At 42.1% G+C, this 15,954-nt stretch overlaps 1 protein-coding gene across 4 annotated transcripts in view; it reads right to left on the reverse strand.

The window, feature by feature from the left end:
• The window catches only part of ASAP1 (ArfGAP with SH3 domain, ankyrin repeat and PH domain 1), a 349,074-nt gene that overhangs the window by 79,057 nt on the left and 254,063 nt on the right, over positions 1-15,954 (reverse strand). For all 4 annotated transcript variants that reach the window (XM_070630982.1, XM_070630980.1, XM_070630981.1 and 1 more), the window contains exons 10-12: positions 9,970-10,045; positions 8,742-8,828; positions 2,884-2,984 (exon numbers count right to left, since the gene is read on the reverse strand). In XM_070630982.1, the coding sequence (XP_070487083.1) occupies positions 2,884-2,984; positions 8,742-8,828; positions 9,970-10,045 (264 nt within the window). The remainder of the gene's footprint in view (positions 1-2,883; positions 2,985-8,741; positions 8,829-9,969; positions 10,046-15,954) is intronic.

Below are 15,954 nucleotides of genomic sequence, written 5' to 3' on the forward strand. Positions count from 1 at the left end.
TCAGCATCTAGCAGGCTGCCTCAGACACTAGAGTGCTTAATAAATGTCTGTGGAATGAGTGCCTGAAGGAAGAATCGACCAAAAGAATGGAGTCAAGTAGGTGACTTTACGCCAGTATATGCCTTGTGTATCCCAAGGGTGATCAACAGCAGCGGAGGCCCCTTGAAACACGAAGGGGAGACACTCCGGCATTAAGTCAGAAGACCAGGAAAAATTGGGGCTCTGACACTTACTGGTTATATGATCTGAGTCAAATTACTTAATCTCTCTGGATGAGTCGCCTTGTCTATAGAAGGTGTCAAATGAGATAAATGAGAGGTACCTGGCAGTGTCTGGCAGGCACACAACAGATGCTCACAAGATGGTGATATCCTTGAACATTTTAGGGTTTGAACTAAACAATACCTAAGAAAAGACTCTTTTGACTTTTCTTGAGCATGTTGATATTAACCACAAACAGGCACTTATAATTTTAAGAAAATCATTGTGACTTTAGGTGAGTATTGTTAGAAATAGGACTGGTTCCATACTTCTGTTTCAAAAGGTAGCTAACAGTACACCCTTGCCTACAACAGGACACACGTTAACTTTCCTTTTGATGAAAGAGTAACTGGTCACCACATTCCTAAGAGATGCCCACTGCACAGGTGGTCAGGAAAACAATGGGCACTGAGCCTCAGGCTTTCCAGTACATTAACTGTGGAATTAATAATTTGTGCACACTAGATACCATGCAGTTTGGGCTACAGTTTGATCACTGTGTCACTTAAAAAGAGCCCAGGTTCAAGCTGTGATTTTGGTAACTCGTATTTCTTTTCTTCTTTTACTTTTTTGTAGGACTCAATTAATGGCCAGCAAAGATTCACTGACTCTACAAAGAGCCAGGTGCTGTGCTATGTGCTGGGGATGCTTTTTTTTCTTTACACCCCAAATCAGAAAATCCTGCCGTCCCTACTTTCATTATCCAGGATCTGAGCACTTCTCACCTCTCTATGGCTATCCCCTCCATCCCTCATCATCGTCATCTGGGTTCCTGCAGTGGCCTCCTACCTTGTCTCTCAGCTTCTGCTCTTACACCCTACACGTTGTTCTCAGCGTGGTAACCAGAGAGAACCCCTCAAAATAAGTCAGATTATGGCATTCATCTGCTTAAAATCCTCCCGTGACTCCCCATCTCAACCAATGGCTCCCCAAGCCCCCATGGTTTGGCGCCCTGCCACCTCTGACCTTGTCTCCTGGGACTGCTAGCTGTCACTCTACTCCAGCTATGCCGAACTCTCGAGTGTCACCACAGTGGAAGGCATGTTCCTGGCTCCTCCCTCTTCCCCCAGGTCTCTACATAGATCATTCCCTCACTTTCTTCCGGTCTTTGCTCAAACGTCACCTTACCCAAGTCTTCCCTCACCACCTTGTATGACCGCAAGAACCACTCCTACCCACCCTGTACCCCTTGCCTTGCTTTATCTTTCTCCACAGCGCTGTTACCATCTGACCTCCCATTTACTTCCTCTTTACTGTCTCCCCCCTTAGAACGTAAGCTCTATAGGGATAAGGCCTTTCTTTTCTTGAATACTATAGTCCCAGTGTCTACAACAGTGCCTGACATATAGTAAGACTCCCCGAAGACACCTGTTGAACACATGAGTAGAATGATGAGCAAAAGTGACTGTGATTCCAGAAATTTATAGGAGAAATATGGACAATTTTAACAAACAAATTAAAATACAACAAAAAATGTATGCATCTTAGATAAAGGAGCACATATCCACAAGCAATCAGAAAACAAGAGGATTTCTCTTAAAAAAAAAAAAGGTGGCAATTAGTGGAGTGAATAATCAAGATTCTACTTATGCACTTATTTGAAGCAGAATCATTTGTTCAAGCAACAGAAAGAAGGCCAGTGTGTCAGGGCCAGAGGAGAACAATGGCATAAGGCGAGGCTGGAGAGAGGCAGGGGCGAGAGCTGACACACAACGGGAAGCCACCGGGTACTTCAAGCATGAGGAGGACCTGAAGTGCTTTGTTTTTGAAAACCTGCTCTGAGTGCTGTGTGGAGACAAAGTAGAGAAGGGAAGAGTGAGCGACAGAGACCAGTTAGCAGGCTACTGAAACAGTCCAGGAGAGATGACGGTGGCTCATCGAGAGCGGCGCCACAGAGATAGCAAGAAATGTATTATTTCTTGTCAGAAATGGAAGGCTTGGGGCCGGCCAGGTGGTGCAGCGGTTAAGTTCACACGTTCCGCTTTGGCTGCCTGGGGTTCACTGGTTTGGATCCCGGGTACGGACATGACACCGCTTGGCAAGTCATGCCGTGGTAGGCGTCCCATGTATAAAGTAGAGGAAGATGGTCACGGATGTTAGCTCAGGGCCAGTCTTCCTCAGCAAAAAGAGGAGGATTGGCAGCAGATGTTAGCTCAGGGCTAATCTTCCTCAGAAAAAAAAAAAGAAAAGAAATGGAAGGGTTTGTTGTTAGATTGGCTGTGATGTAAGAGGAAAGAGGGAATCAAGGTTGACTCTTAAGGCTGGGGTTAGGGCGGCCAGGTGGCCATCCTAGCAGAGAAAACTGGAAGGAATAAAAGCAGAGAGGTGGGCGAGTGTGAAGTCAGCAAGCCATCTGCTTGCCTCATGTTCTACTCGGCTCCTGCATTCCTAAAATGGCACGTTACAAGTCACAGGAGCCAACAATTACTGTGCTTCTAAAGACAGCAGCTTAAAGCTCAGATTTCCCTGAGGAAAACCTGAGTGCTAAAGGTCTGAACCTAGTGCATTAGAAAACTTTTCAGTGTGTTTTCCTATTTGAGAGGCTGGGAGAAGTTCCTAGGTTACTGACACCCAGCAAGCATGCTAAGCGCACCCAGGAACGCTAGGCCGGCCCATACATACCCGTCGCTCTTCTTCAGCAGGTACCCCTTCTTCTCGCTGCCATATTCCTTATTGCCCTGGAGCTGATGCATGCTGTATCCTCCTTGCCGGCTCTGGGAGTCCTAGAAAAGAGAAACCACACGTTAAACAAACACTCGGACAGTTCTCAAATCCTTGACTCTACTGCCACTGAGCCCTTGCCGGTTGGTCTAGCACTAAGAGAATGATGGAACTTTAAGACTGTCAGGTCCTTGCCTTTATTTTCAAGGAGGAAGCTGGGCAGCTAAATAATCACCAGAGTCACAAGCATGTGCCAGGCAGAGAGGGGGTGGGGATCATGTCTCCTATGTCTAGTTCAGAATCCAGCTCTACTTCAAACAAACACACGGCAGAGACAGACTATTCTATGACTCAAACCTGTTTACACCGGCAGCAGAGGCAAGCACAGGAAGGGCTGGAAAATGGAAGTGGACCACAAACCAAGTTCATGCAACCTGGATGTGTTCCTCCCTGAGGGACACCTTTCTCCCTTCACATATGCTGCTAAAATACCCACGATAAGAAGCACACCTCTGAGTGAGGTATTATGGATTGTTATAAAATTCTGATTTTGTAACTAACTGGAGCTCTGTAAAATATACCTATAAGCACGCTTTTAATTAAAAAAGATGACTCTATGGCAGTGAAAAGTGTATGATGTGGTGAAAGTGTGACAAGGGCCAACAGAACAACACAGACGCAAACAAGCCAGGTTGAACATTAGCACTCCATTGATACTCCCCATCGTTTCGAAAGACAGCACGAGCAGACACAGCCATCACACCGTGAAAATGTAGGAAACAAATGAAGAATGTTGGACTGTCGAATGAGAACATGGGGCTTTAGACACAGAAGTAGGACAACGCATTCTCACAGAAAGTATTGACTTACTCTCCTAGACTTCGATCAGGAAGGGCAAAAGCAACAGAGAAAAAAGGCAGAGAACATTTGAAAATATAGTTAATTTCATTGATAGTCTTATCGCTCATAATTTAAGCACTTTTTATAACACACAGAGAAAACATCATTGTAAAGATAATTAACACGAGAACATAAACATCTTTAGACTCATGATAAACTTTGAGTGATAGGACAATAAACTTATCTTTATCAAGTTTTATTTCAGGTCATTTGAGTTAGAAAAGAAAAAAGAGCTGATTGGAAGATCATGAGGTGCATATTTCACCAAGAGAAAACGGCTCACAAACCTCGAAATGTGTATATAGAGAATCAATACCTCAGGGAAACCCAAGTGAATCACTCGGAAAATCTAAAAACAGTTACAAATCGTAAGAGGATTCTTTGTTTTTTTCCCCCAAGAGAACTTAATAGAAATATCCAGCTCATAAGCAACACCTGAAATGCGATGGTGACGCGGCAGGAGACTAAATCAGCCATGATTTACTGATGGCTCGTGTACCGCATGCCTCCACGGTCAGGATAGCCTCGCTCTGGCATTCAGGATCCTTCTGGACCAAATAGTGCGTGCTCAGTGAATGCAAATTAATGTTAACAATAGTTGAAGGGACATCTCTAGGACAATGCACCTTTGTAAGGCTATTCTACCCGTGATGAGTTCTGTGCTCAAAAGCACGTCCTGAACACCTCCTAGAAACCAGGTACAGAGAAGGTATTGAGGACACTCAACAGGACACAACCGCTGTCTCTGAGGTGGGCACTCACACTTTGACCACACGCTGCCCTGCTCTCTCGTGTGGGTAAATGAGAGCCAACTGAACACTTTAACAGGCAAGTTGACTCATACTAAATGGGCAGATCCCCTCCAGCTGAAACCTCTAATTGGACAATTCTAATCACCTGGGGAGACGTGGGGAGTAGGAATCTCTTGAAAAATTCCCCTACATGTTCACTTTTGGGCCACCGCCCTGTACTCAGAGTTTACTCTGGCTTGTGCTGTCCTCCCTGGTAGGTACTTCCCTGCTCTCTGGATGAGATATGACTGTGGGGCTGTACTACTCCTCAGATTGGCCCAAGAGGGCAGCGTTCCTCTACCACTGCCTCCAGCGACGGTCTCAGTAACAACAGTAATGACACAGGGTTTTGGTGAAGGAGGTGGCAATGTGTCCATAATACGATTAAAGAACAATTAGGATGGACATTCAGATCAGGTGGTAGAGACTGGAGGCATGGGACACAACAGGAGGCTGGGATAAAGAAATCCAGAGAGCTTTCTGCTTTACCCCAGTGAAATCACAGGAAAATTGCTCAACTACGGATCTGGAGTCAGGGATCGCTGCCATATCTACACCTCCTCAAAACCCTGAAAACAAAATCTCCATGGACAGTAATTCTTATTAAAAGAACAACTCTCTTCCTTGGAACCCTTTTCAGCGAACTAACTTCTCTTTATCTGCCTACGTAATTCCCAGTCTGTCTGAAAGCTTTAAAACTATGCATCTCTCACCTTAACCAGTTTGCTAACCTTTAAAATAAAAGCCTAAGTTTTAAAATAAAAAGTACTTATCCTGGTAACTTATGAAAACTATTAGACTCTGTGAACTTACCATTAAGACATTCCTTACATATATCTATTACTAGCTTAAATAAATTTTAAATTCTGAATAACAAACCGATCGAATAGGCCTTGCTTTACAGCAAACATACATGCCTTCAAAGGTGAATCCAGTGGCTGAGCTCTAGGCTTTGATCTCAGAGCCTATTCCATTAAACCAGGCAAGAAGGAAGCAATACGTTTCAGACATCTCGTGTCAACAATCCTAATTTAACTACTAATGAGTTTTATGGCTCAAGAAAGTCACACAAATTATTATTTCTGTACTTTGAGAAATGATGGCCATTCTGCTTGCTTGGAAGGGCACTCCAGATAGATGAAAAAAGGATTTTCTTTTTAGAAAAGTAAATCTCAGAGAATTGTTAACACTAACAATAATTTAAAAAAACGAAACAAAACACAACTTAAGGAATGAAACTGGTCCTGAATCCTCTGATAGCAGAATAGAAATCAACATGTAGCAAGGAAAGAGAAATGCAAATAGGAAACTCATTCAGGCACAAAATATAAAACTAAACTTAAACAATGAACTTAAAATAAAATCATGGGGAAATTCCATGATGTGAGCTGAGAAACGTAAACGATAGAATGAAACCATGATATTCCTTTTTAGTTCAATTTGCCATTCCCTATTAGCAGTACAAATTACCTTACTCTGTTATTAGAAAATCTTATTAAGATACAAAATCCATTATTAAGGAGTAAAATCTCAAATCTTTTTAAACTGCAAGCAACTACACACTCATTTATTTAATGGGGTTATATATGTTTCTGGCATCCAATTTAAAACTAAACTTCTATTACAGAAGCTTCAAATTTCTAATGTAAGGTATGAATGGAGTGGGCAAAGGATTCCTTCTGTTCCATCTTACTAAATATTTATTGGGTCATTTTGGGCACCAGGAAATGTGCCTGATACCGTAAAAAAAAGAGGTGAGCAGAACACAGAATCTGTCAAAAAACGTGCAAACCAGCTCTGATGGGCTACTGAGACAGATTCAAAAGAGAAAGGTGGAATTTTTGGAACAATTTATGGGTATCATCATTAAAAATAATATTTTCAACCCTAAAAAGTTATGTAGCCAAGAGTCCCTTTGGGAGTCAAAGCTTATATCAAAGCATATCAAAGCTTAAGATAACTAATTTCATAGAACTTCTGCCAGAAGTCAACAAAGAATTTTATTTTGACAAGAAAACAATAAGTCTACCAAAAACCTGGGAATCCCATTTACAGTTCAAATTCTAGGAGCTTCTTTTAACAGAGTCAAGCTGAACTTGGTGAAGGTGAGGAAGTTAAAAAACTTCTTACGGGCCTTTCATTCCTCGGGTCATTTTTTAGATTATTTTAATATTCTTCCTGAACAGTAGCTCGGTGGCGAGAACGCTCTGGTGGACAGTCTCCTTTCGCATTTAAGTCATTAAAATCATTACCTTCTAAACATAATTTTGCAATGACAGATGACAAACTGTGGGAATGGGATAGGCATGCTGTATAAAGATTTTACATTCTTTACTTGTAAAATCCTCTGGACATGGTACTAATGAAAACTCATTTATTAATTTGGGTGGAGTTAAAATCAAATCATGTGCATTTCCTCATGTACATAAGAGGCTTCTGTGCCACTTTGCTCTTCAGCTAGCATGAGCAGAATACATCAGTCTCTATGCAAAACAACAAGGACTGTAATAGTCCTTTCTTTTTCCAACAAAGCTTCCATACATAGGAAGGAGGTAATCCTGTGCAACAGAACAAAGGGGGGAAGTGGTTAAGCACATCCGTGTCAGTCCAAAACTCATCATTTTCTCCCCAGACAGAGATCAACCTCTCACCCCCTCCATTTGAGTCTTGCTATTGCTCTTACACTGAGAAATCACTCAAGGAGACTACTTCCAGGACTTGTATGCCAGCAGTGAGCAGCCGCAAGGAGGCCTCAAAGCACAGGTGCAGACGCTGGCTGAGACTGCAGACGACACTGGTACACAGCATGCCATCTTCCAGGCCACTGATGCCTACCGCACAGGCTGCAGGTGCCAGTGCTAAAGGGCTACAGACTTCTCTCACTTTAAGAAAACCCACCGTGCATATAAAAACTGGATTTGGGGAAGAAGAACAGAGGCCTGCATTCACTCAGTAAAGAGGACCTTCAGTGTTCCTTTAAAGGATTAGTGTTGCTGGAGCAGGGGGTCTGCTTTGTTTTTGTTTCGGACTCGGAACCTCTTTCAGAAATTTTAGGAGTTTAAAAATAGTTTCCAATTGTGAACTAATATCATGAGGAACTGACAATATAATAACTGCTATATTTTATGTGATTATTAAATTCAGTCCATAATAATTTCATAATAAAAAAAGGCAAATTTGTACCTCTTCCCATGCTCACTACTTAATTCACCCTTGGCATGAAGTCCATCCCTTTATCCTGGCACCCAAGGTCCTCCACAGTCAGGCCTGAGTTTCCCCCTCAGAAACCGCATCTCTCACTCCTCCACCCACCTTGCCCTAAACTGTGTGTAGCCTGCTGAATACAGCAGGCAGTTTTCATGTTCGAGCCTGTTCAGTTTCCTCTCTTGCCAGCACGCTATCTCCCAATATACCTCTTACAGCATCAATACCACTCTAGGCATGACTCCTTGTTCTGCAGCTGACTCTCTCCACTGGATACTGAGCTCCTTGTCAGAAGGGACTAAAGCTTAGTGCCCAAAACAGCTGCTGGCACGTTAGGTAGGTATTAATTAAATGTTTGAACAGCAAATGAACAACTGACATTTATAGTTAAGGATCTGTACTGCATTCATCTAACATCTCCCCTGCATTATATACTCCATTTCAATATCCAAGGATTATCTCACCTTAACTTTCCTAACCATGGGGCAAAACTCCTATAGGATTCTCCATCAGACTACACCTCTATTTCCCTGGCAAAATGAGACAGGTCTCTTTGGCTGCCCATAAAGACACAGATGATGTAAGGACGGTATGGCGAGTGCACTTCACTGCCTCTCCTTCAGCGGCCTGAGAGGACGCCCTCCTGAAGTACATACCTTCAAAGCCAGGACGGAGAATCTAGGGTCATGGAATTGCAGACTGCGGGCTAGGGGCATCTTTTTCATAAGGAGGGAAAGGGCACTAAAATATTTTCCACACTGGGCAACATGGTAGGTGCACACTTGTATCTTGTACCTCATTCGTCCCCAAACCACCCTGCAGGAAGCTGTCAACGTGACTGCTTGGCGGATCGGGAAACACACAGGCTATCACAGCAGCCGCGCTTACATCATTAGCTCTGCTGGAAACACTCAGATCACCTACTTCTTTCTGATCAAGTTGAAGAGAAGATTTTATCAAGTCTCGGAGTGCAGTTAGCTGTTTTTTTTCTTCATCCTGGGTCTGTTTTATCTATGAGAGAAAAACATTTCTTCTGTTACATTTATGAGCAGAGGTTAATTCAGCCAAACATACCACTCACCAAAGAATTCAATTATATAGCTATTTCCTTATTAAAGTCCTTCACACGGTCTAATTTTTGATATGGGAGGCACAATTTTCTCATCTTATGAAAGTCCCAGTGAGTTTTGAAATTAGTGAATAATGCAACATGCTTTCTTATTAAATAATACATCGAGGCTAGACAACTAACTCTGAAGTATGATTTCAAACAAAATTAAGAAACAACACTGCTTCTGGTTTTTCAAAGGGTGGTAGTGGGGACACCACCATGTGACTGAATGGGCCAGGAGAGAACCACAAGAATGACAAGAATCCCGTGGACTAATGTGCATATGAAAGTTTATGAAGTACCACATGAGGGCAAGGGACCGGTTCTGCTCTTTTTAATCATTTGGAGCTTAACTGTAACCTGAACCATGTTAACTTTAAAAAGAAAGTTGGAAAAAATATGCAGCTGTGTATTTTTAAAGTTATAGCACAACATCAGGTATTATTTGTAACACCAAAGTCTTATTTGAACACATGTAGTTACACTCATAAAACATCTATTTTTAATATTATTCTTTGCTAAATGGTTTATGGGGAACAAATTTGACATTTCTACATATGCATTTAGTTTTTTTCTTAAAAAAGTTTTCCTCTCGATTCTCCTATTATAAAAGAAAACCTAGACACAAGGAAAAAAAAGAGAGAAAATATAAAATAAGCAAGCAAAAAAAAAATAATTCATAAACCTGCTTACTGAGATATCATCACAATTTTTATCCTTCCAGGATCAAAATTTCTTCCTGCAATTGTGGACTGAAAGGCACACATGTGTGATGCTACTGAACCCTGAATGGAGAGCCATCTAGAACCAAGGGCTATATACTCCCCTCCCTGCTCCTCCTATGCCTCCAGAACATACTCTGGACTATGTGACCACTGATGACTTTCAGAGTTAAACGGCAGGTTATCTACGCTAGGTCCATACTGATATATCACCTAACCTTGTCTTCTTTTCTTTAATTCTCTTCTAATACAGATTTCAAATTCACTGACTGTTATCTACAAAAGAAGTTAAAATGCATGTATTTTATAAAGAACTTACATTATATAAATCAGCAGCCAGTTTTTCAATGTACTGTTTCAATTTATCAGCTGTTTTCAAGCCATCTTGAAAGAAACTACAAGGGAAAACGTTAGAGATTTACCAGCAGTATAAAAACACAAATGAACCACAATTACCTGAAAAATCTAAAAATACTTATATAAAACTAATTTCAGTATTATAGAAAGATGCACCAACAAACACATTATGGACATGTTTGACATGCTAGTAGATATCACACAGACACTACAAATAACAGTTGCAGTCTCAACTCACTGATTTCACACTGCGTATGCCCTTCTGTACAAAGAATAATGCTTCCTGGTTGTGCCACATTTGAACTCAAAACAGACTGAAAGACACATTTACCAGCTGAATATCATGAAGTCAGACTGGACATTCTCAGGAGAGATGTGACTGAACTAGAAATAAAGGCTGGAGGAAGGTCAGCGTTCTTTCAGTTCCCCAGAGACCCCTGCGTCTTAACACACAGGTGGAACACAGGACGTCGAATTGAGGGCACGGATGGATTCGGAAAGCTTTACCCTTCCACGTGTATATAAGAAGGATGCATCACTCCTCCCTGAGTAACAGCGAGAACTGACATGGGCTGAGCATTCACCACATGCCAAGCATGTTGAGCACCCCACAAAGGTTACTTTATTTACTCTTCAGAACAATCCAAATACAAGTTAAGAAGCACTTCAACTACGTCTTCATGTTAAATGGTGAACCGGGGCACAGAGTGAGTACTTAACTTGCTCAGGTTGCTCACTCAACTGTTAAGTGGCAGAACTGGGATTCAGGTCCAGGTTCTGATTCTGACACCCTGCTCTTAACGAACAAGAGACGAGATTTCTTCTCTGAGCACTTCCACTCAGGAGCCCCACGTGTTTCAGGGTTAGACCTTTCTCCACCTGGTTGAAGCTTCGCTAACCATGCTGGCACGGCAGATTATTTCTCAACACACTTTATCTGTGTTTCTGCCGCCACACAAAAGGCTGGGCTCCTTGAGGATGAGGACTGTCTCTTATCTCTGTAACACGGTAGGTCCAGCACAAGCAAATGCTCCGAAAGCGGGTAAGAATGAAGCACTATCAAGAATTTTTAGGGTACGCTTTGGGATCCACATGTATCTTTTTAGCTTAATAAGTACATTCAATGGTAACAATGAGTGATTACTGAAATCCCACAAGTTCCAAAATTCTTTAAGATTCACATCTTCAGCAGAGAACCCTTACTAAAATAAGGAAGAGAAACCTTATCTTTACAAAGTCTTTCAGCAACAAGAATGGGAGAAAAGAGGGCTTTTTGGTTAACCACTTAACTAGAAAGCTACATTTAAACTCTCACCTTCTAACATTCAGGTTTTCATCGCTGTCTTTAGGGATGAAAGTTAAACTTTTTGGTGCCAAATTGAATAAATTTCATGTTCTGGCCCTTGAATATCTTTCTGGTTTTACCTCTTACCATTTTCCCTTAAAAACTCTGGGCTCCAGCCACGCTATGTTATTTCTAGTTGCCCCCCCAAGCCTTTGCATATGCTGCTCCCTCTGCCTGAAATGCCGTTCCCCACTATACTTGTCTGCCAAACTCTCATTCTGTCGAGGCTCAGCTCAGTTGCTACCTCCCCAAGCAGCCTTCCCTAGCCTCGCCAGTCACGGGGATGGCATCTTTGAGCACACGCCTGTGCCCAGGCCTAAGTGCCAATCCTGGAGCAGCAGGCAATGTTCCGCACAGAGCAGGCCATGCGTTAGTGTCAATCTGAACCAGCATCTTCTACATCTGGCAAGGAGTGTGTACCAAGGAGGCAGAAGTATAGCTACTAAGCTAATCATAGGAAAACCAATACTGATCTCTGAAACGGCACTTAAAGAATTTCCGGAGAAGGGTTTTGAAGGTAGAACATTTCAGTGCTAGATGGATGCTGTCGGGACTCCTTATAACAGAAAAAGCAAGCGCTTTGGGGTCAGATGATTATGGCCTAGAATCTGTGCTCTAGGACTTACTCACTATGGGAGTTTGGCAAGTCACTTAACTGGTACTCATGTTCTCTCTATTAAATGGGGTAAACAAAACAGAGAAGGCACATGAAATCACTCAGCAAAGCGCTGGGCAGTTGGGATGTGTTCAGTAAATGCTGGTTTTCTTTCCTAAAGCTGTATAGGTTTATCATACAAGGAGTTATTTCCTCCCAGAGGGGTATAGATTCTTTGCAGATATTTTTGTGAAAGTGTCCCATTTTCACTTTCAACATGAAGGGAATTTAATGATGTCAAAAAAAAAAAAAGCTGAGTTTAAATGACAGTGCTCTAAGATCTGTGTTTTCCAATTCAATGTTTGCCATTAGTCACATGCAGGTAATTTAATTAAAATTAAACAAATTTAAAATTCAGTTAAGTCTCACTAGCCAAATTTCAAGTGCTCAGCAGCCACAGTGGATCACGGGTACCATGTTAGCAAAGAATATGCACATTTCCATCATTTGAGAAAGTTCTGTTGGACAGTGCTGCTCTAAAAGAGTAAGCAAACTGAGACTTGAATAGAATGCAAGGAATGTGATAAAACATAAATTTTAAGGAGAAAAAGGGCACTGTTTTAGTTTGAGATGTTATTGATAAAAATGAAAAGTTATTTATCAGCAGTGAGAGCAAGCTGGAAGGGGACAAATTCCTACCAATTAAAAGGCTGAAAAAAGACCCAAACAAGTCTATTTCCCTACAGTTAAATTCTTCAGAACATTACAAAAACGTGGACTGAGAAGAATCAACATAATGAGGAATCATTTTAACCTACAGTATGATCCAATTTCATATACGCAAACCTAGTAATCTTTGGTGTGAGGAGATTATAGGTTTTTTTTCTTTTTTGTGAACTTCATGTACTCAATTTTTCTAAAAATGATCATATACTACTCAGGCAAAACAAAATCAATGAAGAGAATCAATGTTTAGCATGGGAGGACAAGGCTGAACTGAGGCCCTCTCGGAAAGTTATTTGCTGGGAAAGATTCGTGCTGAGCTAACATCTGTTGCTGATCTTCCTCTTTTTATTTTTTCCCTTCCCCAAAGCCCCACTACATAGTTGTATATTCTAGTTGTAGGTGCTTCTAGTTCTTCTATGTGAGCCACCACCACAGCACGGCCACTGACAGATAAGTGGTGTGGTTCCATGTCTGGGAAACCAAATCGGGGCCACTGATGTGGAGTGCGCCAAACGTTAACCACTAGGCCATCAAGGCTGGCTCTCTCAGAAAGTTATGTTAGGGCCAACTCCTAGTTTTTGGTGAGAAACAGGAGCAGGAGGAGAGGACTGGTTGCAAGGAGAACAAAACCGTCCTGAGAATCACTAGTAACACCACAAAAAGCAACGGCCAACATGCTGCTAACCGCACTGTGCCTCTGGCGACCCCTCCTCCTGTACCTGAACCCTCCTTGAGCTGTTCAGTCTCAGCTATGGGCACAACGTCTCACCGAGGGCAGTGGGCTCCTCTGTTCCATTTCCTTCTCCCTCTATTTTAGCTGGCTCTGGGTCAGTGGAAATGTATGGGCGTACAAGTCAAAAGTATGTATTTTGGCTCCAGGCCTTACTGTCTGTATAACCCTGGGCAGGTTACTGACCCTGTCTCAGTAAGAGCACGCTCATCGCCAAATGTGGACATTTTCCAGCTCCAAGGAGCATCAGAAGAGCTACTACATATAAAAGTATTCTGTTAACTGGAAAGCGAAGCACAAGTGTCAGTTCTGATTTCCTATCATTCAACTTGAACATGTAGGCCTTCCTATTAGAAGGGGAAATTACCTCTACAACATCCCACTAGTCCCTTAGCCACTCTCTCTTTAAATTACTGAAATATAATGAGATCTTGGAAAACAGATGGTGATGATTAACAGTAATAATAATAACGGCAGCTAGCCTGAAACTGAGTATTTACTCTATGCCAGTCATTCACCATGATGCACAATTCATGGAAGATCCCCTTTTAAAATTCTCATTGCAATCCATCAAAATAGGTAATTATTGGGGCTGGCCCCGTGGCCGAGCGGTTAAGTTCGCGCGCTCTGCTGCAGGCGGCCCAGTGTTTCGTTGGTTTGAATCCTGGGCGCAGACATGACACTGCTCGTCGAACCACGCTGAGGCAGCGTCCCACATGCCACAACTAGAAGAACCCACAACAAAGAATATACAACTATGTACCGGGGGGCTTTGGGGAGAAAAAGGAAAAAATAAAATCTTAAAAAAAAAAAAAAGGTAATTATTAGTATTAACCTGTGAGAGAGATAAAAAACTGAGGCCCAATGAGGTCAAGTGTCTTTTTTTTGAGGAAGATTAGCCCTAACTGCTGCCAATCCTTCTCTCTTTTTCTTTTTTGCTGAGGAAGGCTGCTCCTGAGCTAACATCCATGCCCATCTTCCTCTACTTTCTATGTGGGACGCTTACCACAGCATGGCGTGCCAAGCGGTGCCATGTCTGCATCCGGGATCTGAACCGGCGAACCCCAGGCCGCCAAAGCAGAATGTGCACACTTAACTGCTGTGCCACTGGGCCGGCCTCAGGTCAAGTGTCTTGACTAGCATCATCTAGTCATTAAGTGCAGATGTGGATCTGAATATAAGTTTTCCTATCTCTGGAGCACAGGTAATTAATAAGTCCAGTTGATCTAGTTCCCAATCCTGGCTTTCCTACTGAAAAACAGCAGAATTCTGGATCTCTGTGCCTCAGTGTCCTTATACCAGCAACAGAGATCCTCCCATGTACCTTGGGGAATTCCTGTGAGCACTGAGATAATGTTCTTAAAATGCCAGGCACAGAGAAGCAGTTCAATACACGATTGGCCACAGGCCAGCAAAATGGGCTCCATTATTTCTTTGACCCTAGAGACACAGCAGCATTGGCTTCACTTTTTAAATAAGCAGCTTGAAAGAAATATGACCATATTTTAATGACATAGGGTGCTAGAAAAGTATAAGTTGCCAAATGATGGGCTGAAGGACCCTCACATTTACACTGACATGCTGTAACACACCCACAGCTACAGAGTGCAAGCTCATGACTATCCTTCTTAGAATGAACCAGAACTTCCTCTGTCCTGAGAGAATCACTGCAAATATCACTTCTTTCCTAAGCCATTCTGTCTAAACAATGATGGGGAAGGAAAACACTACGTTCTTTCTGATTTTAATTTACAAGAGAGAGACAAGAGTGCCTCTCTGATACCCTTTACCACATGTTCTCCTTGGCTTAGAAAGGCTGAAAGGCTCAGAGAGCACAATATTATTTTCAAAAGAAGTTAGGATACGCTGGAGTACCACAGAGAGTATGGTACTATAAAACAGATCAAACCATAAAACAAATAAAAAAATAAAGCGACCTCTTAACATATCAACCATCAACCCCTTCTGAAAGCCTGATGTTTAAGCTTCGGGCTTTGACTAAGGTACTTTCTTGACTAAGGTGATTTCCAGCTGTCTAGGTAACAGGGTGACATTTTCTCCCAGACACATTCCATGCATGTCCTGGGGTATTTAAGAAACTTAAATGTTACAGGAGTTAGTGTAAGTACTAAGTAACAGCAAATACATCTTGATGTTCAGATCAAAGAGACAGCAGAGAGTGGTACATTGGACTCACATAGGGAGAGTCTTAAAATAAAAGTCCAGTCCCAATTTCCGGCAAACTAGGAGCATGCACTCTGGAGTTAGAGAGACCCGGGTTGAAGACTTAGTTCTGTCACCTTCTAACTGTAAGTTCCATGAATCTTTGCTTTTGTTTTGTTGGGGTTGTTTGCACTTTTAAAAATTGAGATAAAATTCACGTAACATAAAATTTTCCATTTAGAAGTGTACAATTCAGTAGTTTCTAGCATAGTCACAGTGTTGTGCAACCATCACCACTATCTAATTCCAGAACATCTCACCCCAAGAAGAAACCCTTAGCTATTAGCAACGACTCCCCATTCCTCCCTTCCCCTGTCCCCCAGCAAAG

This window comes from Equus przewalskii, chromosome 8, assembly GCF_037783145.1.
Source record: "Equus przewalskii isolate Varuska chromosome 8, EquPr2, whole genome shotgun sequence".
Taxonomy (NCBI): Eukaryota; Metazoa; Chordata; class Mammalia; order Perissodactyla; family Equidae; genus Equus; species Equus przewalskii.